Source organism: Schistocerca gregaria, chromosome 8 (assembly GCF_023897955.1).
Source record: "Schistocerca gregaria isolate iqSchGreg1 chromosome 8, iqSchGreg1.2, whole genome shotgun sequence".
Lineage (NCBI taxonomy): Eukaryota > Metazoa > Arthropoda > Insecta > Orthoptera > Acrididae > Schistocerca > Schistocerca gregaria.
Genome location: NC_064927.1, coordinates 282285033 through 282311869, shown reverse-complemented (window position 1 = coordinate 282311869; position 26837 = coordinate 282285033). Strand labels below are relative to the sequence as shown.

The window sequence follows — 26837 nt, the reverse complement described above, 5'->3', positions numbered from 1 at the left end:
AACTGTGACCCAACTTTCAAAGGATGGTTGATCAAGCTCTGGAGAGATACATACCTGGCAAAACAGTTCATGATGGGATAAAACTTACATATTAGAGTGTCAATGTAAAGAAAGTTCCGGGGAACTACTCTGTAATAGACAAAAAGAAAGGTTATAGAAGCAGAGATGCTGAATGAAACTTGTTTGACTGCCCAAAGGGCACTACCTGAATATTTTGATGGGTACTGTATCAAAATTGTACAAAACACCTCTCGCAAAACCCAAAGAAATTCTGGGCAATTGGTAAAGACTGTCAGTGACAACCACATTAGTGTCCAGAGACTTGTGGATCATAAGGAAACTAAAAATTAAGGTAATGAATCAAATTCAGAAATGCAGAACTCAATTTCCTTAGTGAAGGAAGATAAGGGTGTGCAGTCCATTTTAATTCTCATAGCACTGCAAATATGAGTTGCAATGGCTATCCCAGAAGTACCCACCCTAACAAACACATCTTTATTTCTTCACGCAGTCTCCTTTCAGTTCAGTACACTTCTCCCAGAAACCTTCAATAGCTCCTGTACCTTGTTTATGTCGAGAACCATCGAACTCTGCAACATAGCTATGGACTGCAGACTCCACCTATTCATTTTTGGCAAATCTTTTTACCACTAAGCCATTTCTTCAAGTCTGAAAGCAGAAAATAAGCAGAGGGAGCTAAATCTTGGCAAATAAAGTGCATTAGGAAGCAATTCAAACTTTCATCTCATTGATTTTGGCCATGGTGATAACTGTGAACTGCTGCGTTGTCATGATGAAACAAAACTTTTATTTATTTTTGCTAAATGAAGCCAATTTTGCTTGATTTTGTGTCTCAGATGCTGCAATAAGTTCACATAATACTCACCATTGATTGATTTTCCTTTTTGAAGATAATCAATGAAAATTATCCCTTGCACATCCCAAAAAGTAAACACCATGACCTTGCTAGCAGAAGGAACTGTCTGCATCTTCTTTGGCGCCAATTCTCCCCTTTCAATTCCTGTTTCAACTGTTCTTTCATTTCAAGTGTGATCTTATGGGCCCACGGTTCACCCATAATTATGAACCAATGCAAAAACTGTTTTATTGCAGTGAAACATGACTGAATGCTCAATAGAAATATCCTCACTATCTGTTTATGTTCCATTGTGAGTAAACGTGGAACTCATCTCGCACACAGCTTTCTTATGTCCAAATTTACAGTCAGTATGTGAAGTGCATCACTTTTTGAAATGCTTACGATGTCTGTTAGCTTGTGCATTCCAGTCGACAGTCGTCCAATATAATTTTGTGTATTTTCTTCAGTTTCTGGTATGTTCATCTCATTTAGTAAACTCTGCCAATCAATATTTTATTGTTGCAAAACAAGGAGCAGACTCCCGCAGAGTAGAAATGTTGTATCACAAAACAATGAGCAGTTTTATCTATGTTTACAAATTCAGTGAATGTGTGTATTTTTGATGGTTGCACACCAAATACTAAACAACATAGCATTGTCAAACTTCAAAGTTAGGCATTATAATATTGGTACTTTTTACTGTAGTCACTTGTTTGAAAAAATCACTGCTATCTATAAGTCATGTTGGATACTTCTGGTTCAGCCGTTCTATGTACACTGAAGCACCAAAGAAGCTAGTGTAAGCATGCATATTCAAATACAGAGATACGTAAGCAGGCAGAATATGGCACTGCAGTCACCAACACTTGTATAAGAGAAGTGTCAGACACAGTTATTAGATCAGTTGCGGTTGCTAGAATGGCAGGTTATCTAGATTTAAGTGAGTTTGAACGGGGTGTTAATCAGCACACGAGTGATGGGACACAGCATCTCCAAGGTAGTGATGAGCTGGAGATTTTCCCACATGACCTTTTCACGAGTGTATGGTGAATATTAGGAATCAAGTAAAACATAAAATCTCTGACATTGGTGCGGCTGGAAAAAGATCCTGCAAAAACAGGACCAATGATGACTGAAGAGAATTGTTCAGTTTGACAGAAGTGCAACCCTTCCGTAAATTGCTGCAGATTTCAGTGCTGGCCATCAATAAGTGTCAGCGTGCAAGCCGTTCAGTGAAACATCATCAGTGCGGGCTTTTAGAGCCGAAGGCCCACCTGTGTACCCTTGATGACTGCACAACACAAAGCTTTATGCCTTGCCTTGCCTGGGTCAGTCAGCACCGACTGAAACTTGTTGCCTGGTTGGATGAGTTTCGTTTCAAATTGTATAGAGTGGATGGACGTGAACGGGTATGGAGACAACCTCATGAACCCATGGATGCTGCATATCAGCAGGGGACTGTTGAAGCTGGTGGAGGCTCTGTAATGGTGTTGGGCGTGTGCAGTTGGAGCGATATAGGACCTCTGATATACCTGCATATGACTATGACAGGTACGTAAGCATCCTGTCTGATCACCTGTGTCCATTCATGTCCATTCTTCATTTTGATGGACTTACGCAATTCCAGCAGGACAATGGGACACCCCTCATGTCCAGTTACAGTGGCCAACAAACTCACCAGACCTCAACATTATTTAGCATATCTGGGATGCCTTGCAACATGCTATTCAGAAGAGATCTCCATCCCTCATACTCTTACAGATTTAAGGACAGCCCTACAGGATTCATGGTGTCAGTTTCCTCCAGCACTATGTCGGATATTAGTCAAGTCCATGCTTTGTCATGTTCTCTCTCACTTCGCAGGATTCACACGAGCAATGTGTGAGCGATATGGAGTGTAGACACTATGATATACTGAGGTTTGGATCAGTCAGGGAGCATGTGCTGTTAGCTGAAGTGGTTAAGGTGACCACTCACAATAAGTAGGAAGTCTGGGCTTGGGTCCATTCCAACACAAATTTTCATGTGTCTATAGTTAACCATATGCCTGATATAATATCGTATTCACAATATGTGAATACATTTCATAAAGTTGAAGTAATTACAGTTTGCACAGAGCAGTCATTCTTCCCAAATTTCATATGTAATGAAGTAAACATAAACCATAATATATAGTGCAGTGAGAAGTATCTAATTGTTTTGTAGAATATGAATGTAGACGTAGATATGTTGTAGGTTCAAGCAAGCTGCACACTACTTATTATGTTGCTCAAAGTTGTCAACAGCAGTTTGAAACAGTGAAATTACAGGAACATATTTTAAGAGAAAGCTAGATAGAAGACCACTTTAGTCAAAAGTGGTATAAGAGTTAGTGTCACAGTCAAACTTAACTAGCTAATTGTAGTGTCTCCATGTTCCACCTATTCAAAGAACCATCAGATTTGTCAATCCTCCTTATCACTCAAAAAAGTGGAGGGAGGTTGGAGTAATGCTGACTGTATATACAGCATTTGATAATCTACCCATGCCTCCTGGGTTTTGTCAAATGATAACCTCGGGAAGTCCTACCAGCCTTGTCTCAGTATGATGTGGTAAACCCAGAATGCCTTAGTTGAAGGCCATTTAGTGCTGTCTGTCCTGTGTTGTTATCCCTGGACACGATTCAGTGACAACCAGTTAATACAACATTGGAACATTATTGTCCTGGACGGCAAAGATTCTATATCATAAGTCAATTTGAGTGAGCTATGTGCTGATGGGCTGGTAGGCTGTTGAGGTAAAGCTGCCATTAACAGGCATCCTCTGGCACACCTCTTGCATCACATTTATAGCAATCTTGCATGAGTATTCAATGATCAGCTTGAGATAACTTTTGTTTCCCTACGTGCTAGTGGAATGTTCATCCGGTGCTAGTGGTATGGCCATTCAGCACTGACAGGCTGCCATTTCATCCTGTCGATGGCCTCATTCAGATTTAGAATGGAGGGACATATGGTAAGCACACCACTCTTCCAGGTTAATCAGTTTCCCAGTACTTGGTACTGCTACTTCTCACTCAAATAGGTCTTCAAAGGGCATTATGAAGCAGAGTACACCATGTTCCAATCATTTCATCAAGGGAAAATTCTTGACAATACTGGGAATTGAACTGTTCCTTTGCATATGTCAGACACGCTGTTTCCTGTGCTACCAAGAAAGACATGCAGTAGGATGTCTGAGTCACATGCATCTATTCCTCATTGAAAAGTCACTCAAAACTAAAGAAGTATGTATCAGTAGCAGATTACTACCTTTCATAAATAATATATTAATTACTATTAGAAAGGAAGAAGGTAGTTTTGAAAAATTGTCAGTTTTCTGTGCACATAGTTAGACATTCATGCTGGGCCAACGAAAAGGCATATTGTAGTGTATTATCTATCAAGGTAGTAAGAACTGTTGAAGTGAGCTAGCTTTTAATGAAAACCCTTGCTGCTAAGTGGCTCCTAATCTACAGTGGAGCATTAGTGGATGCAAGATATAGGTGGAAGAATTGAATCACAGGGAAAATCCTTGTGTATAGGTTCCATATACCTACCTACACGGTTTTGTAGGCCACTAGGATCTTGCCAAACTCGACATGCAGTTTCTGTGACTGTTTCTCTTTCGGGGGATTTTAATATATGCAAAGTGCCTTAGACTTCCATTTGATCCCCCCTGTGGGCCTGGGGCTTAGAATTGGCCTGAGGTATTCCTGCCTGTCGTAAGGGGCCACTAAAAGGAGTCTCACACCTTTCGGCCTTTGTGATGGTAACCCTGTAGGGTTTGACCTCCATTTTTCAAAATTTTCCCGAAGAGTGAGCCAATTGGGAAAGGACACCTTACTTGGGGCATTGTGTCCATTGTGCATGGAGATCTTTAGCCCTATTTCTCGTTGTGACATTGCAGTCCTGCTCATCCTCCATCTCTTGAGTGAGGACATCTTCCTGTGTGCGTTTTCCTCCAGCCACTGTGCAGTGTCGTTTTCTGTGCCGACGATGACCATGAAATTCTTTGCAACTCATATCCAGTGTGGTAGTCAGTTCATTGTGGTGGGGCTGCCATGTACCCTCTTGGTAATAGCCCCCTGACTACACAGGGATAGCTCTACTGAAGCCTGCACCTTAACTCCCCACATATGCCAAGGAGTAGATTAGATGCCTGTCACTCTGGGGCATCGGGACTCACGGCAATGGCCATCCTTCCAGGTGGCCCTTGTTGAGGCTGGGTGGCACCAGTGGGGAGGGCCCCTGGTCAGAGTGGATAGCATCAGGGCAGACAACATGCCATGAAGCTGTCTCTAAGCCAGCAAAGTCGAACTTCAGTGTTAATAAATGTGACCCCAAATTGTTCCCCTCTCTGGCCACACCATGGGAGGAACGCCAGGCTAAGGATGGCAGTGAAGTTTATTTGCCCCGATACCTTGTATGTATGAGAGTTGACGGGGAATCTTTCATGACCATGAAGCTTCAGTTTTTTGTGGAGCATTTGGAGGACAAGTTTGGGGAGGTGGAGGGCTTGTCCAAAATGTGCTCTGGGTCAGTCTCGATAAAAACAGCATCCTCTGCCCAGTCATGGGCATGACTTGCTTTTGCAAGTTGGGGGATGTTTCTGTTACCATCACACCCCATAAGACCTTAAATATGGTCAAGGGTATTATATTCCACTGGGACCTTCTTTTGCAGTTTCACAACAAGCTGCATGCCAGTTCAGAGCGGCGAGGTGTTCACTTCGTGCAGCGTGTCCATCAGGGTCTGAGGGATAATCAAGTTGTTACCAGTGCCTTCATCTTGGCCTTCAAGGATGACACATAGCCTGAGGAGGTCAAGGTGATGATCTACCGCTGTGACGTCAAGCCATACATCCCTCCCCCGATGCGGTGCTTTAAGTGCTAGAAGTTCAACCGTATGTCTTCCCGCTGTACTTCCAGTGTCACATGTTGAGATTGTGGATGTCCATCACACCCCAGTACTCCATGTGCCCTGCGTACCATCTGTGTCAACTGAGGAGGGCATCATTCACCTTGCTCCCCAGACTGCAGGATTTTACAGAAAGAGAGGAAAATCGTGGAATACAAGACCCTGGACTGACTGACCTACACTGAGGCTAAGAGGAAATTTGAGCACCTATATTGCGTGGCTATGACCACCTCTTATGCCGCTGCTACGAGAACAGTTGACACCCCATCAGTTTCTCGCATTCCTGTCGCCTCTCAGAACCAGAAAACCACACCTGCCCCTTTGATGGTGGGGGGGGGGGGGCACACTTTCCTCCCTGTTGCTCCCTCATTCACCACTCACTTCAGGAGCAACACAACCCCCCCTCCCCCCCAGCCCCAGCCATCAGGGACATCCATCCCCACTTCTAAGCTGGAGAAGCTTACAACTTCTTCGGCTCTTCTCTCAAGGAAGGGGTCCCTTGGGTCACTCCCTTCCCAGGTTTCTGCTAGTGGTCAAGATGACACCTGGCAGTGGCTGAAGAGCCCAAAAGCAGCTTGTCATAGGGCTTTGCACTTATGCTCAGTCCTGGATAGTGAATCAGTGAGGTACTCCCAGCTAGGGAAACCCAAGGAGCACTGAGAGAAACCCCAAAAGAAGATCCCCGAGACCAAGGGACATGGGGTGGCAGCCACACTGCTGCTACCTACAACCTGTGTGTCTGTGGATGAGGTGGCGATTCTGGCATCTGCTGAGGACCTAGATCTCGCTGGATCCTCGGACACGATGGATATAGACTGCTCAGGCAATAAGTAGGTGGCAGCAGGTGACCCTGAGGTGTAAACTGCCTCATTGAATGCTCCATGCCTTCCCAGTCTCACAATGACATCATCCTCCAGTGTAATGGCGGTGGTTTTTACCACCACCTTGATGAACTACAGGAACTGTTAAGCTTTACACTTGCTTTCTGCATTGCCCTCCAGGAAACATGGTTCCTAGCAATGCGGACCCCTGCCCTTTATGGCTATAAGGGATATTACAGGAACTGTAGTGACTATATTCAAGTGTCAGGTGGAGTTTGCGTTTATGTCCTAAACTCAGTCTGTAGTGAAACTTTACCCCTTCAAACCCCTCTTGAAGCTGTGGTTGTCAGAATAAGGATGATGCAGATCATAACTGTCTGCAATGTGTATCTTCAACCAGATGGTGCAGTGCCCCTGACGCCCATAACCCCTTGTGTGGTGGCACCTTGCTTATTAGCCGAGGCAGAGATGAAACTTTACTGTCCCAGTTCGACCTCTGCCTCTTAAATACTGGGGCCGCCACACATTTCAGTGTGGATCATGGTAGTTACTCAGCCATTGATTTATCGATTTGCATCCCAGGACTTCTCCCATCTATCCACTGGAGAGCACATGCTGACCTGTGTGGTAGTGACCACTTCCCCATCCTCCAGTCACTGCACTGGTGTCAGGTCTATGGACACCTGCCCAGATGGGCTTTAAAGATGTCAGACTGGGAAACTTCACCTCTGGGTGCTGTCACTGTTGAATCTTCCCCACATGGTTACATCAATGTGATGCCTTTAAACGGCTCCTTGCCTGCGTTTGCCATCTTATCAGATGATGGAAGCAGGAGTGTTGGGAGAGATACGTCTTGGCCTTTGGGTATCATATGTCACCTTCCCAAGTCTGGGCAAAGATCAATGTGTTTTTGGGTACCAGACCGCAAAAGGTGTTCCTGGTGTTCACATAAATGGCGTGTTATTTACCAATGCAATCACAATTGCCGAGCACTTTGCTGAGCACTATGACCAAGCCTCTGCGTTGGAGAACTCCCCCCAGTCTCTCACATTCTCAAACGGTGGCTGGAAGGGAAAGTCCTCTCATTCACTACACGCCACAGTGAATCTTAGAACGCCCCATTTACAGGTTGGGAGCTCCTCAGTGTTCTATCATATTTCCCCGACACAACTCCTGGGCCAGATCAGATCCACAGTCAGATGATTCAACATCTCTCATCTGATTACAACCGACATCTCCTCATCATATTCAATGGGATCTGGTGCGAGCAAGAGAGCACCATTACACCCGGTGCTCAAACCTGGTAAAAAACCTGCTTAATGTGGATAACTATTGGCCCACCAGTCTCACCAACATTCTTTGTAAGCTCATGGTATGTATGGTGTGTCAGTTGGGTTGGGTCATGGAGTCACATGGCCTACTGGCTCCATGTCAGGGCGTCTTCTGCCAGGGTCGCTCTACCACTGATAATCTTGTGTCCCCTCGAGTCTGCCATCCAAGCAGACTTTTCCAGACACCAACTCTGGGTTGTCGTCTTTTTTGATGTACGAAAAGCATATATGATATGACCTGGCGACATCATATCCTTGCCACATTATATGAGTGAGGTCTTTGAGGCCTGCTCCTGATTTTTATCCAAAATTTCCTGTTGCTTCATGCTTTCTGTGTCCAAGTTGGTGCCTCCCATAGTTTCCCCAATATCCAGGAGAATGGGGTCCCACAGGGCTCCATATTGAGTGTATATTTTTAGTGGCCATCAATGGTCTAGCAGCAGCAGCTGTAGGGCCATCCATCTCACCTTCTCTGTACGCAGATGACTTCTGCATTTCCTACTGCTCCACCAGTACTGGTGTTGCTGAGTGGCGCTTACAGGGAGCCATCCACAAGGTGCAGTCATGGGCTCTACCCCATGATTTCCAGTTTTCAGCCTCATAAGTCGTGTTACGTACTACTGTCAGCGTCGTACCATTCATCTTGAACCAGATCTTTACCTTAATGACAATCCACTCACTGTAGTGGAGACATATTGACTCTTACGACTGGTTTTCGATGTCCGATTGACTTGGCTTTCTCAGTTTTGTCAAAAGCGGAAGTTCTGGCAGCACCTCAGTGCCCTCTGCTGCCTGAGCAACACCAACTGGGGTGCAGATCGCTCTAAGCTGCTGCAGCTCTACAGAGCCCTCATTCAATCCCTCCTTGAGTTTATCGTTTGGTGGCGCCCTCAGCGTTGCGTTTACTTGACCCAGTGCACCACTGTGGCATTCTCCTAGCAACAGGAGCTTTCAGGATGAGTCCGGTGACCAATGTCGTGGCAGAGGCCAGAGTCCCTCCATTGCAGGTTAGGTGTGCACAGCTGCTGGCTAAGTATGTTGCACATGTTCGTAGTTATTCTGTGCATCCAAATTACGGTCTCCTTTTCCCACCCATGGCGGTTCATCTCCAGCTTCGGCAACCCAGTTCGTGTCCGATCCCTTCTTTCCGAACTGGAATCCTTGCCTTTACCACCTATACTTGAGGTCCATTCATGTACACTTCCATGGTGTACACTTAGGCCGTGGCTTCGCCTGGACCTTTCATGTGGCCCTAAGGACACAGTTATCCATGTGGCTCTCCGCTGCCACTTCTTCTCAATTCTTCACATGTACCGGGTGGTTTACACCGATGGCTCAATGGCTGATGATCACTTCGGGTTCACGTATGGCCATCGAGGACCTATTAAACTGCATTCCTTGCTCGCTGGCTGCAGTGTTTCCACTGCCGAGCTGGGGGCTATATCCCGTGCTCTTGAGCACATCCGTTCATGCCCTGGGGAGTCGATTCTTCTGTGTACTGACTCCTTGAGCAGCCTACAAGCTGTCGACCAGTGCTACCCTCATCGTCCTTTGGTAGCAACCATCCAGGAGTCCAGCTATGCCCTGGAACGGTCCAGTCGTTCACTGGTGTTTGTCTGGACACCAGGTCATGTCGGCATCCCAGGCAACGACTTACCGACAGGCTGGCCAAACATGCTACACGGAAACCACTTATGGAGATCAGCTTCCCTCCAACTGACCTGTGTTCAGTAGTATGCTGCAAGGTTTTGTGGCTTTGGGAGATGGAATGGCATAACCTCTGTATGCAAAACAAATTGCATGCCATTAAGGAGACTACGAATGTGTGGAAGACCTCCATGTGGGCCTCTTGCAGGGACTCTGTGGTTCTGTCGGCTCTGCATTTGCCACACTTGGGTGACACACGGCTACCTCCTGTGCTGTGATGACCTGCTTGAGTGTCGGTGCGGCACCCGTTTGACAGTGGCCCATATTCTAGTGCACTGTTCCACTCTGACAGCCCTGCGATGAAATCTTAGATTACTGGACTCATTATCTGACAACGTCTCATCGGCTGATTTAGTTTTATGTTTTATTCATGAGGATGAGTTTTATCATTTGATCTAAGTTTTAGCGCATATCCTTCGTCTGTGTGTCCTCCACCCTAGTGCTTTGAGGGTGGAGGTTTTAATGTGTTACAGAGTGGCTGGCTTCTCCTTTTTATTCTCATGATCAGCCAGCCATGGTAGCCTGTTTTGCCATTTTAATCTCTTCTGCCTGTTTCTTGCATTTCTGTGGTTTTCTTGTCCCCTTTTGTCCATTTAAGTGTGGTTGTCCTTCTGTCGTTATTGTGGTTTTTCCTTTCTCTCCGTTTTGTGTTGTCAGTTGCACTTGTTTTATTCTCATTTCTGTGGCATTGTTTTATTCAGAACAAGGGACTGATGGCCTAGCAGTTTGCCCCCCCTCCCCTTTTATGCCAATCAACCAACCAACCAATCAATTTGGTGGGCTATTCTTGTTATCAGTATGCACTCCACTGAGCACTTCTCAATCTGGGTGATATGCCTGAGAGAGCAATGTGCAAAAGAAAGTCCAAAATAGGTGCCCAGTTATGCAGATTGGAAGTTGTGCAGCCAACTCAGTGTATTTGAGCATTGTGCCAGTGTCAAGAAATTGACCAGTAGTATTACTAACATGCTCCACCTTACAGCCAAAGCATTGATCCTGGCCAGCTATGAAAACTTTATAGAGTGACAAGTGTCTTTCTGGAATTGCTGGCACATAGGTGTCTTTATGTAGGTTCTTTTTTGTTCACACCTCACTTTTTATACTTTCAGATACTATGTCTATGGAGCATTCCACAGTTTGGACTCCTGAGGTTGTCTTTCCATCCTCATACAGCCTTTGTTTCCCATTGGCAGCACCCTGTCTGATTACTTTAACAAGATATGTGTCATTTCATCTTTGCTGTTGCCATTAACAAAATAACATCCACAGTAAGCAGTTCTGTGTAGAAAGTTTCCATGTCTTCTGTTTTTCCTCCAAACTCAGAACAACAAATACCTGTCAACTACAACTAAGAGAGGGCTGGAGAAATAAGCAGAGAAGAAAGATTTTAAGTTCTAAACTAAGAAATCTGCTTGTTCCCCTTGCATATTTAACTTTAATAAATTAACTATGTGTGATACTCTTTCAAATTATAAAGAAATAACATGGTTTCTGGGACTTATTTGATTTTAAGCTTATCTGATTGCTTTGGTTTAGAGACCAGGAACCTGTTCTTAAAAACTCTTAATACCTTAGAATGTACCAGTCATATTTCGTGGGTAGCAGACAAAGCATGTCTACTAGAATTTTACAAAGCCTTCACGCAGCCTTTTGTTGGTGAAATGTGTGTGCAAGGTTTATGAGTTTGCTAGGCCATCATATTTAAAAATATTAGAAGTGCTGAGCCAAATGCAAATTAGATTGGCTAGTGAGCTTTTAGGAACACCCCTACTCCTAGCTATTATGCCGAGGATTGTGTGTCATGACTTGACGTGAGGTGCTGAGATAAACCTTGGGAGACAGTTATTTTAGAATTTATTTATTAGTTCAGAACGGATTAGATTGTAAAGGAATACAATCTAAATGTTAAGTTTGACATCCTGATTATAAAGTATTTTATATAGGCATGTAGATTTTGTCATTGTATACACTGAAAATGTATGGCATGGGGTCTCTCTTGACTGTCCAATTGTTGTCACTAACAGTATCATCAGAAGTCACATTCCTGACAAATTTATAATATGTAGTGCACAACTGTGTATGTGATGAAGGCACTGGAAATGAGTGTGGAAGGAGGTGGGAGGAGGGGAGATGAGGAATAATTGAAGAAAAATATTAGTTTATCTGCTGCAGTTCCTTTGTGTGTCCTACAAGCATCACAACATATGTACCTAGTTGAATGTTCCAAAATACACTGGATTCCTTTCTTCTTTGCAATAGTATATAGATAAGCTGCAATCTGTGAAGTGACATGTCCAGTCATAGAATACCTCATACTTACACCACTCCAGTGGGACAAAGCTACACTGATCCACCTCTGAACTCATCACTGTCCTTTTAAACCTCCTTCATACCGCACCAGATGAACCCCCTATCCAGTCTTGTGTGTGAACCATTGTATATTTTGACTAGTCAGGAACAAACTAAAAGCATTTGACTCAGTACCGGATATGAAATTGAAAAATAATACAAAACTACGTAATTCTTCACTTCAATCAGATTTTATGTGCACAAAAATTTTGCATATGTTTCAGCACAACAATAACAGTAATATGGGGTTCCCAGAACTCGTATGGTGATAACAGAAACACTTTAATGCATATTTCTCCATGCTTCATCATGTTATAAATATCTCTCACTATATTTTTATGTGCTTATTTTATATGTGGAAGTAGAGAAACCGAACACCCCTGTCTCGGAAATGGATAAAGATAAAAGAAAATTTTCATGGCAGTTCTAGATCGAGATCTTAGGAGTGTATTGTAAAAATTATAGCCATTTGCTGTGCATGGCCAACTTGGAATCTGCAGCTTGGTTTTGGTACCCAAAAACCGTGTTTTCAAAAACTGACAAGGGACTAAATGGTGCCACCATAAGCCCCTTAAAGTGCACTATAGGCCACATATAATGCAAAAAGAACCATCTCTGTAATAATCACACTTTGACCCTGTCCTCTAGGTTAGTTACAGTAAGATAACCCGTCCATTGAGTATACTAATCATCCATAGCCCTAGCCAAGAGGCTATCCAAAATATCACCAATAGAACCCAGGAAAAATTTAGTTTTTGTGCACGAAATTTGGCAACATATAAAGTAGTGTATACTGTTGTGTGCATACTGATTTGGCAAGTCATTTGTGATTCATTCCTTATGGTGAAATGAACTCTACAATGTTGGTATAGCACTTTCTCTGTTTGACTGATCATTTTTCTGTGCAAAAAACTGTGTTATTGTCACAGGGATTCATTTCCACCATTTTTGTAAAAGAATTGCACATTTGCCTGCCTTGTCAAAAAAATTATATTGAATAGAGCAAATGGAGTTTTTGTAAGTGTATTAAGCTAATTTTTAAAATGACTGTGCAAGATATAAAATTTCCAGCAGTTCTAGGAGGAAGCGTTAAACACTTCGCTGGGATTAGTGATGATATCGCTGTTTGATTAATGAAGATATGTTTTCTTTGTGCAAAGTATTTCACACACTGTATTATGTTTTCTTTGTGCAATGTATTTCACACACTGCATTATGTTTTCTTTCTGCAATGTATTTCACACACTGTATTTTCCAAGTTTAAGCTAGGTTATACGCAATACGCTCCACATAGATCTCCATTTGTCAAGTTATACATAAAAGAAGGGAAACGCACCACTTACCTATAGCGAACCAATGCCTGGAGCACAGAAACGCATAATAGGAAACAGCATACAAACTGACAATGAAGCTTTTGCTCATTGCTCATTTTTTAGCAAAAGAAAAAAAAAACACACACACACACACACACACACACACACACACACACACACACACACACACACACACACATTCCTGTGATCCCAGTGAAACTGGTTGTTGATATTTGATCACTGAGAGCAGTTGCCTGAACATCCCAGAGGTCTGATAAGACCCAAGCAGGTCCTCAAGGCCATAGTTCTATCCCAAAACATGTCACCTGAATCCATCTCCCTCCTCACACCCAGCAACCACCCTCCATTGCCCTGCACTCCTAGCTTTTACCTACTTTCTAAACTCCACAACCTAATCCCAAAGGTCTCTTTACTGGTTGTTCCATTGTTGCTGGGAACAGTGGTCCCAAAGAACAAACCCCTGCTCTGCTTGTCAAAGTCCTGCTCAGGTTGACAAACACCTCCAAGCTATAGTCTCTAAGCACCCATTGTAACCTCCCATCCTACCTTCAAGACAGTGTTCACTTCTTGCACTGCCTCTCCACAATTCATATTCTGCTGCTATCAGACTCGTTGGTCACTGTGGATGTAATGTGTTTATAAACCAATCACCCCCATCCCCACCACTTCTTTTCTAATCCTCCTAGCCTACCACATCCTGGTTCACAATTATTTCACTTTTGAAGGACAAATCTATAAAGAAATCTGTGGTACTACCATATATACTCACATGGCGGCATCCTATGCCAACTTATTTAAGGGCCATCTGGAGGAACCTTAACTATCCAGTCAACACATAAAACCCCTTCTTTTGTTCGGATTCATTAGTGACATTTCCATGATCTGGACTCATGACAAGGACAACTTTCACCCTTTCCTCCATAACCTAAACACCTACTCCCAAATTGAATTCACCTGGTCCTTCTCAACTCAAGCCATCTTTCTAGATAATGACCCTCACCTCTCAGATGACTCCATAAATGCATCTGTACATAAAAAGCACACTAACAAGCAACAGTATCTCCGCACTGACAATTGTCACCCATTCCATGTCAAAAAGTCTCTTCCTTATAGCCTCACCACCTGTGGGTGCCACATCTGCAGTGGAAAGCAGGAATTATTGAAATATACTGATAATCTTATCTTAACCTTTACTGACAGGCACTATCCTATCCAGCTCACACAGAAACAAATCTCCCTTGCCATCTGTTCCTCTGACACCAGTAAAACTGTCAGTCAGTCACCATCTGGCACTCCTCTGATAACACCTAGTATCATTCTGGCCTTGAATAGTTCAACCACGTCCTCCCCAAGGGTGTCATATACATCTCATCCTGCCCCGAGATAAAGATATTCTACTTTATATCCTACATAAGTAACCCAAAGTAGTGTTTCATTACCCACCCTACCTCCTTGTCCATACCTGTTCCAGTCGTACTCCTGACTCTGCACCCCACTGAGTTATTCGCTTGTGGTTAACACAAGTGTAAGACCTGTTGCGTACACCCTCCCACCACCTATACCGCAGGCGAGTCACAGGCATTTACTGTGCAGCATATTATGTGGCCATGACAAATAACCAGCTGTTTATTCACTTAAGGCCACTGTCAGACTATGCAAACCACGAACTTGACCATCCAGTTGCCTAACATGTTGCCTACCACAACACGACTTAAACAGCTGCTTCACTTACCAGGCCATTTGGATACTCCCTTCCAACAGAAGTTTCTCTGAATTACATAGATGGCAATTGTCTCTCCAGCATATCCTGTGTTCTCACAATCTCCTGGCCTAAACCCCCACTAACCTATCCCCATTGCCTCATCTTAAATTTTCTGTTCTCTGTTCTGTCGACACAACTTCTTCCCCATCCAGATCCTGCACTGCCTTCTCCCACAAATCTTCCTTTCCAGTGTGGACATTCCCTCTCCCCCTCTCTCTACTCTTTTTGCTCTACCTCTGCAATCCATTTGTCTTGCTGTATGGCTGTAGTCATCTGTCCAAAGACCTGCCTCTTTCCCACTACCTCTCCCCACTTCCATCTGCTTTGACAACTTCTTTAATAGCTGATGGTTGGTTGGTTGGGGAAGGAGACCAGACAGCGTGGTCATCGGTCCCATCGGATTAGGGAAGGATGGGGGAGGAAGTCGGCCGTGCCCTTTCAGAGGAACCATCCCAGCATTTGCCTGGAATGATTTAGGGAAATCACAGAAAACCTAAACCAGGATGGCCGGATGCGGGATTGAACCGTCGTCCTCCCGAATGCGTGTCCAGTGTCAAACCACTGCGCCACCTTGCTCGGTTTTAATAGCTGAGCATCAATAGTTAGTTTCACCATGAAGTATGCATTTGGGTGTCTCTGTAGTTGTGTGTGTGGTTTTTGTGCTCCACACATCTGTGCTCTTTAGATGTGTGGTTACCCTTCCCTTATTTTATGTATTGCTCCAATCAGGAATTTGTGTTATTGTTATCAATTTAAGTTATTTACAAAATAAAATAATTGATTAGGGGTATGCTGCATGTGATGATTATTATCTTTATAATGTTCTGGATATTAATAGAGGCTGTCGATATGTGTTTCTAAGCTTACTGAGTATAGATTTGGTAAAAAAAAAGAAAAATGATAAATTCTCTATTTTGTTGTAAGTGAACATAATTAGGTATTTCCAAATGCCTATAAATTTTAGCTGAATTGTGGAGTAATGTTAAATGTTGAATGATTGACAGTCATATTGCACTCTTATATTCATTTTCATTTGCCACGCCTGGTATTTTTTATATTTAGGGAAATCTAGTACCACTGTATCGGCTTTTTAGCAAAGATCTGTATGGTCTTTTTAACATTGCAAGTATTTACGAACACCACTCATTAGTCTTTTTTTGTCATAATTCATGGGTGGTATAGTCTTTTTGCAACTAAAATAGAGTTGTACAGGTCACTAGGTTGCTAGTCCTTTGCTATCAGGCATTTGTTTTACATGGGTATTATCACCCATGACTCACTGACTTGATCGCCACATACTCATGTCCCCATAATGTTCACCTGAAGATGACATTTTGAAACTTTGAAACCAGTAGTGGAATAAATTAGTAAAATCTTTGGCAACTGAATTGGATTTATATTCTACAAACATCTAAAGTAGTTGGCTCATGTTTCAAGGTATTCATCTGCAAAATTCTCTGCGAAGGACAAATACTTTACCACATATTTACATAGAAAGTTTAACTTAAAGCTGTTCAGTAGTCTTCCAAGTGACTTGGTAAATTGCAAATGAAAAAAACATCTATTGAGTATGAAAATAAGTGTTTTTGGGAAGTCAATCTGGTTTCTTGTTGATTCATTCTGAAGATGCATCTTAGTAATGCAATGCACTTCACACACTGCCCATATTTCAAGTCAATCTTATAAAATTATCTGAATTTATCATATAAACAGAAACAACCATTGTTATAGAACTTATAATCGTTTTGATTACTTCAGCCAACCACTAGCATGATTATTTACATGAAGTGTATCATGTAAGAAGTTTACCATTCCCAGTTTTGTACTGTGGATGCTTTAATCTTACCTTTCCTGCTTATTTTGTTTCAAATAAATATAAAACACACCACTTTGTTTGTATTTATTACAAAAAATTTACAGTTTCTTATGCAGCCACAATAGGCTAAACTATGGTACAATATTTTACAAACTTCACAGCACATACTTTCTAGAACATGTGTTTGTTGCAAATTTATTTTCATTGTTCTTTGGACAAGATTTTGTAGTATTCTTTGGCTTTTATACACCTCTCTCTCTCTCTCTCTCTCTCTCTCTCTCTCTCTCTCTCTACACACACACACACACACACACACACACACACACACACACACGAAACAGTCCATTCATGCTCACATATAGATTGTTAGTAAGATGACATGTCATCCTCTTCAGTCAGCTGTGCAGAGAGATACTGCTGTTCTGTATGAATGTGTGTGTGATTCATGGTACTTCCAGTGTTGTTAAGTGAACTTTCCTTCCTGTTTGACAGTTCATGAGCAATTTCTTCTAACTTGTTAACATATTGCTTTATTTTTACATCTTTTATTGTTTCTGGAATGGTAGAAATGTTCAGTCTCTGAGCATGAAATTCTAAATTCTTATAATTTATATAATCATCATTGTAACTGCTGTTCTCATTTGGTTCCTCTTTTGAAGTATCAGGTAATTCTGCACTAGTACCATTTTCTACAGTGTGTTCATCAGTTTTTTGAGGTGATGATTCTTTTCCAAAAGTACCTTCCAGAAGTCCTGTATTGATTTATTTACTTGTGTGTCTGTACCATAGGTTTCCATTATTTTTTTCAAAAATTCTGATACATACACTTCAGTGTTGTGTTCCTGATCTACAGCAATTGGGCCACTGTTCGTAAAATTCATTTCTAAATTATATGGTTCATTGCTTGTGACATTAGCCTCAGATTGTATGAAGTTGTGCGCATTTGTATAGTTTACTGTTTTTGTGCTTACTGTAATTGCATGTTCTGTTTCATCACTTTGTTTAACATGTTCGCTATTTCCAGAAGTCCTCACACCTCCAGAATTATCATGGGATACATTTTGGTGTTTTTCTTCTGGAAGCATTGTTGTATTTACGCTTTTGGGTTTGTTAGTGTAATTCATTGATCTCCTCATTACATTACTGCTATTTTCTTTTTCAATTGTCTCATCATCTTCTGGTTTTCGTAAGAATGCAATAACTTGGATATCTTGCTCAGTGGGTGTCCTGGTCAGTAGGGTTGTGTTGCTGTCATGCTGATCGTGAATGGCATCTGGAATGTGGAAGGAAGAACTGAACTCATTGACCCTCTCCCCTGGTGACTTCTCATGTACAATAGTTAGTGATGGCTTTTGTACTTCTTTACTTTCTCCAGTATCTGTATCGTGAATGATGGCGAGTATGTTTTTCCATTGGCTTTGTGATGAATTATTGTGCTGCTCTTGGATCTGTGATACAAAGTTTCCAGTTGTGCCTAACTCAGAGTTTTCTCTGTTCCCTTCAGTTTTAAATAATGCTTCTGACTCCGAAGATGAATTTTCAGTTATATCGTTTAAGTTACTGTAATTCAACGGGTGACTTTTGCTGCTACTAGTTAGTGATGCACTTTTCCCATTAGAAGCACTTGAAATATTCTCCTTTGTCTTGTCCCACACTTCATCACGTTGTCCTGGGATATCATTACTTTTACCATCATTATCATGGTGTTCATTGCTTCGTGTGAATACATTCTCTGAAGTGTAGCTTTTGTCAAATGGTTGTATTATTTGAGAGACATCATTTGAGTCGTCATTAGCTTTACACATTACTATTCCTTTCCCTTCAAATGCCAAGGCAATCTTGTCTGTGAATTCAGGTATGTCTATTGAAGGACAGGTGGTAACAGCACCTCTATCTTTTAAGCTTGTGATTAACAGTGTGTTGTGTTTCTCTATTTCTGCAGCAATTCTTGTAATAATTTTCTGATTTCCAAGACATGCTTCTGCATTCATAATTTCTCTGGATGTCTCACTTCTATCTGGAACCATTTCTCCAAGCTGATCTTGCAAGTCCTGAAATAAAGCATACAAATTACATTTGTGTTATAATCAGGTAAATTTTCCATTTAGAATTTTTGTGTATATTATAAGTTTTGTTTGAAACAACTACAGATTAACAATAAATTTACAGTTCTCACTTAGAAATGCAATTGGCTTCAATGCCCTTTTGGGGTGCCTCTGGCCTAATCTACAAAAGGAAAAAGTCATAGCCTAACAGTACAACCTATGTTTAATTACATATTGTACTTTATACAGCACACGTAGTATGCTTATAGGAATGTTACAAAAGCATACTGAGTTTTATCTATAAGTTTCACACCTTATTGTGCATAAAAGTGGATGAAAATGATTAAAAGTAGTACGTGGAGCTTTCTGTCTGATTATTAAAAACATCTGCTACACTATTTTCTTAACCACACAGTTAGCACCCATGGTGTAGCCTACTTCAAATTATATTTATTTATAGTAAGCCTTAGTTGTAACTGCCTAAGTAATGGGAGTATGATTGTAGAGCATGTCTATTATAGGTACCTAATAGGGTTTGTTAATGGTCTGTTTAACATAATCACTAATTCCAGAAGTGTCTTTCATGTGCATAGTTGCCATTTTGAAATTGAGTAGTGCAATGTGTTTACGTAACACACTGTATGTTCAGGAATTTTGAAAATCCCTGCTTGATGTGTCTGCACATATGAAATTGATTGAGAACTGTGGCCATGTGTAGGAGAGGAGGAGGAGGAGGAGGACGAGGAAGAGAGAGAGAGAGAGAGAGAGAGAGAGAGAGAGAGAGAGAGAGAGAGAGAGAGAAGAGAGAAGAGAGAAGAATCGGCTTCAAGAAGGGACCACATAGAAGCTAAAGATTGATAACGAGTGACTTTAATTGCAATAGTTGGCACAAATTGGTTGAAGGAACTAGCTAATACATATTCAGAATACTGAGAATGAAGTATTTAGCCCTTTAGTTTGTGACTTAGCTTGATCATGAAGTAAGCAAGCTAATTATCTCATTTCAGGCATACATTGAGCACCATCACAATCAGAACACCAACTATGACTACTCTCTCTACCTTAACCTTTCTTCTTCAGTCTCTTAATGTGATTGGGACACTATTTGCAAGACATATCTCAAGAGTGATTTTCTGTTGTTTGATGGTACAGGTTTTTTTAAGTCTCTCCCTAACTCTAAAATCTAAAGAAAAACAGTCTCTTGGTATCTGTTTTCTCTTGCCACTAAAGAATTATCTGAGTGTCACTATGAGAAATTGGATATGTACTCTGCTTTCTTTTGCCAGTATTCCTTGTCTTTTGATGGTGAAGTGGAGATCACAACACATGCCTAGAGAACATGCTCATGCAGTTTATCACCGTATTTTGGATGTTGAGAAAAATTGGATGATTGACATTAAACTGTCAGTTCACACAGAAAGGTAGCTGTCATGCAGTAATTGCTGAATGAGTGGGGACAAGATGGACTCTGGACCACAGTGTGGCAAAAAGGGTTATGTATGGGTCCTTTCAGAAGGACTGCACAACAAGGAGTACGTAGGACCCTTAGACTTTCTCTAACGAATAGATGGATGACAACAACTGAAGTCCAGACAGAAGTAATAGGCCTGCCTGGAACAGATTAGTAGAATCTGGATTGAGATCTCAAGTTGTCATGCAGCATTTACCACAGATGCCACATCAGATACAGAGATTTGCGTGCTCTAAGGCCAATGTCAACTGGGTTGTTAAGTGGTATCCTGTGGTGTTCCCTGGTGTTCCCTGCTGTTCAGTATGAGTCTCACTTCTTTTGTGGTCGCCAGATTGATGGCAATTTGCTTGTTGATGATCTGGTGAAAGGTCACATGAAGCAGTGATTCTCGAGACCCATGTCTCTCCATCTCCTGGAATCATGGTGGGGGAGTTAACGGACATGAGAATATGCCTGATGTGATGATTATTGTTGAAGGGAAGCTGAATGTTCACCAGAGTGGGACAATAATGGCACACAATGTTTCCATATCCTTCATGGATAGAGTACAAAATGGCATAGTCCAGCAGAAAATGCAAGAACCCACACCACCATTCACAGCACAAATGCCTCAAGGGAAGTATGGATCCTTGGCTGGTGTGTGATTGGTTCCCAGGTTTGTCACCAATAGAGCATGTCTGAGATGGTATAGTAATATGTATATATATGTTCATGCTGCCTACCACTCTTCATGAAATGACACAGCAAGCGTTTGAGGTATGTCAGGACATGCAGAGGCTGATTACTTCCATGCCACAATGAATACAATAATGTAATTGGTGGACATACTTCATAGTTCAGAATTGAATAAAAATAGTAATTATGTGATTGACAACTCTACAAATTTGATAAATCTTGGACTTCTACTTCCATAAGTGTATATGCCATAGTACTAAATTTATTGACTTTTTGTGATTTTTTGATGGAAGTAGTGTACAACATGTCGTTTACTGAGATAGGAGGAAGCTCTGTCTTTGTCATATAGTTTTGGTGCTACAAGTGTGCTGTATATTTCCTTCCAAATATCAGTAAAGTCGGTATCACATTTGTGTGAAAGTGCATTATTGACATACTCATTTTAAGCATTGCAACCAACTACTACAAATTCCTTACAAGTTTGCAAAAGGAGCATTTGGTGTCACTGATAAAATTGTCCTTGCTTCTTTCTGTATTCTAACCACTATCTCAAAGGGATCATAACTAGTAGGGAGTGCCTAAACTATTAATTACTAGTAACAAGTCACAACACTGCAGCTTCAACCAGATGACAGGTTCCAGAAATCGATCAATAATTTAATAGGTACCACATAGGCTGTGAAGTACGCAGGAACCAGTGAACTAGGTGCATTATTTTAGCAATGTTTTCTGTTGTTGTTACAGTCTTCTGTCTGAAGACTGGTTTACTGCAGCTCTCCATGCTACTCTGTTCTGTGCTAATCTCATAATATCTGCGTAACTACCACAACCTATATCCATTTGAACGTGCTTACAGTATTCGTCTCATAGTACTGAGTGAGGTAGTCGTAATGGTTAACACACTGGACTCTCATTCGGGAGGATGACAGCTCGAATCCGTCTCTGAATATTCAGATTTAGATTTATTCTTTTCTGAACTGTTCATTTTCCACTTTTCACTTCCATACCAGGTTAGACTCCAGACTGAAGAAAAGACAACAGGTGTCTGGCGCCGTTGTTAGATCGGTTACTGCTGCTACAGTAGAAAAGGTTTTAAAGATTTAAGTGACTTTGAACATGGTGTTATAGTTGGCGCACGAGCGATGGGACACAGCATCTCCGAGGTTGCGATGAAGTGAGGATTTTCCGATACGACCATTTTACGAGTGTACCGTGAATATCAGGAATCCGGTAAAACATCAAATCTCCGACATCTCTGCAGTCAGAAAAGAGGCTGCAGGAACTTGACCAACGACAGAGAACAGTTCAGCGTGACAGAAATGCAATCCTTCCGCAAATTGCTGCAGATTTCAGTGCTGGGGCATCAACAAGTGTCAGTTTACAAACCATTCAGCGAAACATCATCGGTATCGGCTTCGGGGTCGAAGGCCCACGCGTGTACCTTTGGTAACTGCACGGCACAGACCTTTACGCCGGACGAGTCTCGTTTCAAATTTTATCGTGTGGATGGACGTGTAAGGGTACGGAGACAGACTCACGAATCAATCGACGCTGTATGTCAGCAGGGGACTGTTGAAGCTGGAGGCTCTGTAATGGTGTGGGGCGTGTGCAGTTGGCGTGACATGGGACTCTTGATACGTCTACATACGACTCTGACAGGTGACACGTAAGTAAGCATCCTGTCTGATTACCTGCACCCATTCATGTCCATTGTGCATTCCGACGGACTTTGGAAATTCCAGCAAGACAATGCGACATTCCACACTTCTAGAATTGCTGCAGAGTGGCTCCAGGAAAACTCTTCTGACTGTAGACACTTCCGCTCCCCACCAGACTCCCCAGACATAAGTATAATTGAGTACATCTGGGATGCATTGCAACGTGCTGTTCTCGACCCCCTCGTACTCTTACGGATTTATGGATAGCGCTGCAGGATTCATGGTGTCAGTTCCCTCCAGCACTACTTCAGACATTAGTCGAGTCCATGTCGTGTTGCGGCACTTCTGAGTGCCTGCGGGAGCCGTACACGACGTTAGGCAGGTGTACCAGTTTCTTTGGCTCCTCAGAGTATATCCTCACTACTTCGTTGTTTTGCTGACCAAATAACAAAACTCGTCTGCTGTTAGTGCTACGTTTCGCACCCTAGTCCCGGCCCCTGGAACCGCGCGTGCCTCATACACAACGCCGTTCAGCACAGCTCTCAGCAGCTCGTAGAGTGTAGGGCGACGAGGAACTGATCCGCGTTTATCTCGACGGTGTGTGAGACTTCTTACATCCATCCGCAACGAGAAACTATGAGCTACGTGAAACTACCTGGAGCGCGCCGAGGATGTTGGCGAGCCGGGTGTCGACGGCGTCGTGGCCGTGGCGCAGCGTGGCGGCGTGGTCCTTGCCGGCGGCGGAGAGCGCCTCCGTCACCTCCTGGATGGCGCGCTCGATCTGGCGGCCCTGGTTGCGAGCCTCCTCGGCCGCCTTCATCACCGTGTTCGTGTTGTGCGCCACGGTGCGCACCAGGTGGCTGTGGTGCGACTTCAGCATCTCGTGCACCTGCTGCACCTCCTGCATCGTCGAGGCGCTCCTGCAATCACAAGATACACAAACCAACCTCACTAGGTGTCGTGAAGACTAGACTAACCGCAGTGCCCACAGAGGTGTTCAGGCAGTCATTCTTGCTGTGCTGCATACGCGAATGACACGGGAAGAAGCTCTTGTCACTGTACATTAATGATATTTCTTCAGTGATTCACTCCTGCAACTACCATCTACAAGGTGTTACAAAAAGGTACGGCCAAACTTTCAGGGAACATTCCTCACACACAATAAAGAAAAGATGTTATGTGGACATGTGTCCGGAAACGCTTAATTTCCATGTTAGAGCTCATTTTAGTTTAGTCAGTATGTGATCAAATTGTAAATTTTCACAATCAACGTGTGTGGGCTGACGAAAATCCGCACGCAATTGTGCAATCACGTCATCAACACAGATTTTCTGTGAACGTTTGGGCAGACATTGTTGGCGATGTCTTGATTGGGCCCCATGTTCGCTCAATTGAGCACGTTATCATGATTTCATACGGGATACTCTACCTGTGCTGCTAGAACATGTGCCTTTACAAGTACGACACAACATGTGGATCATGCACGATGGAGCTCCTGCACATTTCAGTCGAAGTGTTCGTACGCTTCTCAACATCAGATTCGGTGACCGATGGATTGGTAGAGGCGTACCAATTCCGTGGCCTCCACGCTCTCCTGGCCTCAAACCTCTTGACTTTCATTTATGGGGGCATTTGAAAGCTCTTGTCTACGCAACCCCGGTAACAAATGTAGAGACTCTTTGTGCTCGTATTGTGGGCTGCTGTGATACAATACGCCATTCTCCAGGGCTGCATCAGCGCATGAGGGATTCCATGCGGCGGAGGGTGGACGCATGTATCCTCGCTAACGGAGGACATTTTGAACATTTCCTGAAACAAAGTGTTTGAAGTCACGCTGGTACGTTCTGTTTCTGTGTGTTTCCATTCCATGATTAATGTGATTTGAAGAGAAGTAATAAAATGAGCTCTAACATGGAAAGTAAGCGTTTCCGGACACATGTCCACATAACATATTTTCTTTCTTTGTGTGTGAGGAATGTTTCCTGAAAGTTTGGCTTTTTGTAAAACCCTGTATATGCCGACTACATCCAACTGTACATACATGCAAGCCCTAAGAACATTGCTGACGCAGTAGCGAGTATGAACGCAGATCTTTGCTCTGTTTCTCGATGGACACAGAACGTAGGTCTGAAACTAAACCCAAAGAAATCCCAGGTCATTCTTATATATCATCCAAAGTTAGTCAGCCGGTGCTTTCGCGAAACAGTCCGTCAAATACTCCTCAATGGTACCCAACTACCATACCAAAAAACAGTAAAAGACCTTGGAATAATCTTGGATGAGCACCTAAACTGGGAAAAACAAACAGCCACAGCTTGCTTGAAATCGCTCTCCTCCCTACATGCAATCCAAACATTTAGAAAAATATTTCCAAACCATGTTAAACAAAAATTAGTTCAAACACTAGTCTTGCCTAATCTTTACTACTGCGATGTAGTTTAACACGGCACAAATAGTGAAAATTCGAGATGCCTCGAACTAGTGATGAATGCTTGCGTTAGATACGTGTGCAATATACGGTTGTATGATCACATCAGTCCTTCATACTCCCTGCTAGGTTTGATACGCCCACATAAAGTACGCGATCTCCCCACGATGTGCTTACTTCTTCGATTTCTTAGTCACTGGTGGCCCAAATACTTTAAACACCTATCATCATTCCACAACCGTAATACCAGATCGGATACGTCTAGCATCTTGGCTGTACCTTTACATAACACAAAATCTGTCTCCACGTCATTCTCCATCTCAGCCATAAGACTATGGAACGCGCTTCTCTGTGATCTTCGTCTTATCCAGAACCACTCAACATTCAAGAGGGAACTCAAAACTTAACATCTGAGGGACGGTATAGCCACCATTGTTGTGCCCCTCTCAACTCTTTCTCCTCTCCATCATAGCTTCGAATTCTACCATTCTATTTCTCTTCCTCTAACCTAGCTATCTCTTTCACCACATTCTGTCTCTGCTCGATGTGAATAACTCACAAGTTGCAAGAACATATCGAGAAAATTCCCAACTAGCAATAGGACTGACATTCATAAAAGGAAAAATATGTTTACTTTCATATACATAGTCATTACTATTACTATTACTATTATTTTTATTATTCTTGATTGTTATAATTATTTTTTGGTTGTTATAATTATCCTTGTATTACTGTTACAGTCTATATTTTTTCTTTAACATTAATACTGTATAACGTGGTATGTCCATAATGTTCTGTACAAACTGAAATTCGTTCAATATGAGTATGCCTGGTTAGGTGTAAGGGGGGGGGGGGGCTGAAGGCCCTAAACTTGTCAGGTGAAATAAATGCATAAATAAATAAATAAATAAATAATACGTGGTACAATGGGAAGTACCCTCTGTCATGCACTTCAGAGTGGCTTTGCAGAGTTTGGGCATAGATTTTGAGTCACCAATTACTGTGCAAGGTCTACAAAGGAGAGATGAAAACTTGTATTGACGGCTGTAATAGAACAAGAACATTCTTCAGTAGCTTTTGTGGTCAGCGCAAAGCATACTCAGACTGTAACAGATAAGTGTAGCTGTTAAACATTTTCTTATTTGTGCATCGTAATTTGTTCGTTTATCTGGCGACTGTTCCATGAGCGAAGTATCAATTGCAGACGAAGGCAGTCTTTCATCCACCCACCCACCCACCCACCCATTCACCCAGTCAAACGTGAGAGTAGCTGGTTGCCTTTGCCATCCAGTTGATGGCCACAAGGAATAAGCGCGCGTCGACTCACAACAGCGACGATTTTGAAAGAAACGAAGAGAGATGTCGCGTAATTCTGAAATGTATAGAGACAGTGTCTGATGAGCTGTTGCTCCATACCGTTGTTTAGTGATGTATGCCACGAATAATCATTACTTACGTTACATGGTTCATGTTGTATGAGAAAGAAATAAAATTACCAAGAAATGTCTACAGTCTCTGCAAAGACGTTTACTTGCTTTTAAAGATAAAATTTTGATGTCGTCTGAAATATTTGAATCTAGACTACTGGCTTTCAAAATTGATACACCAAGAAGAAATGCAGATGATAACCGGGTATTCATTGGA

The 26837-nt window shown here is 42.4% G+C and overlaps 2 protein-coding genes across 2 annotated transcripts in view; one reads left to right on the top strand and one right to left on the bottom strand.

Moving 5' to 3' along the window:
• Positions 1–26837, top strand: part of LOC126284775 (uncharacterized) — a 652584-nt gene that overhangs the window by 24547 nt on the left and 601200 nt on the right. The gene's annotated exons all lie outside the window — the stretch shown is intronic.
• The window catches only part of LOC126284774 (uncharacterized), a 227625-nt gene continuing 217771 nt past the window's right edge, over positions 16984–26837 (bottom strand). Inside the window, exons 8-9 of the mRNA XM_049983935.1 lie at positions 23421–23685; positions 16984–18967 (exon numbers count right to left, since the gene is read on the bottom strand). Coding sequence (XP_049839892.1) covers positions 17606–18967; positions 23421–23685 — 1627 coding nt within the window. The 3' untranslated portion in view covers positions 16984–17605. The remainder of the gene's footprint in view (positions 18968–23420; positions 23686–26837) is intronic.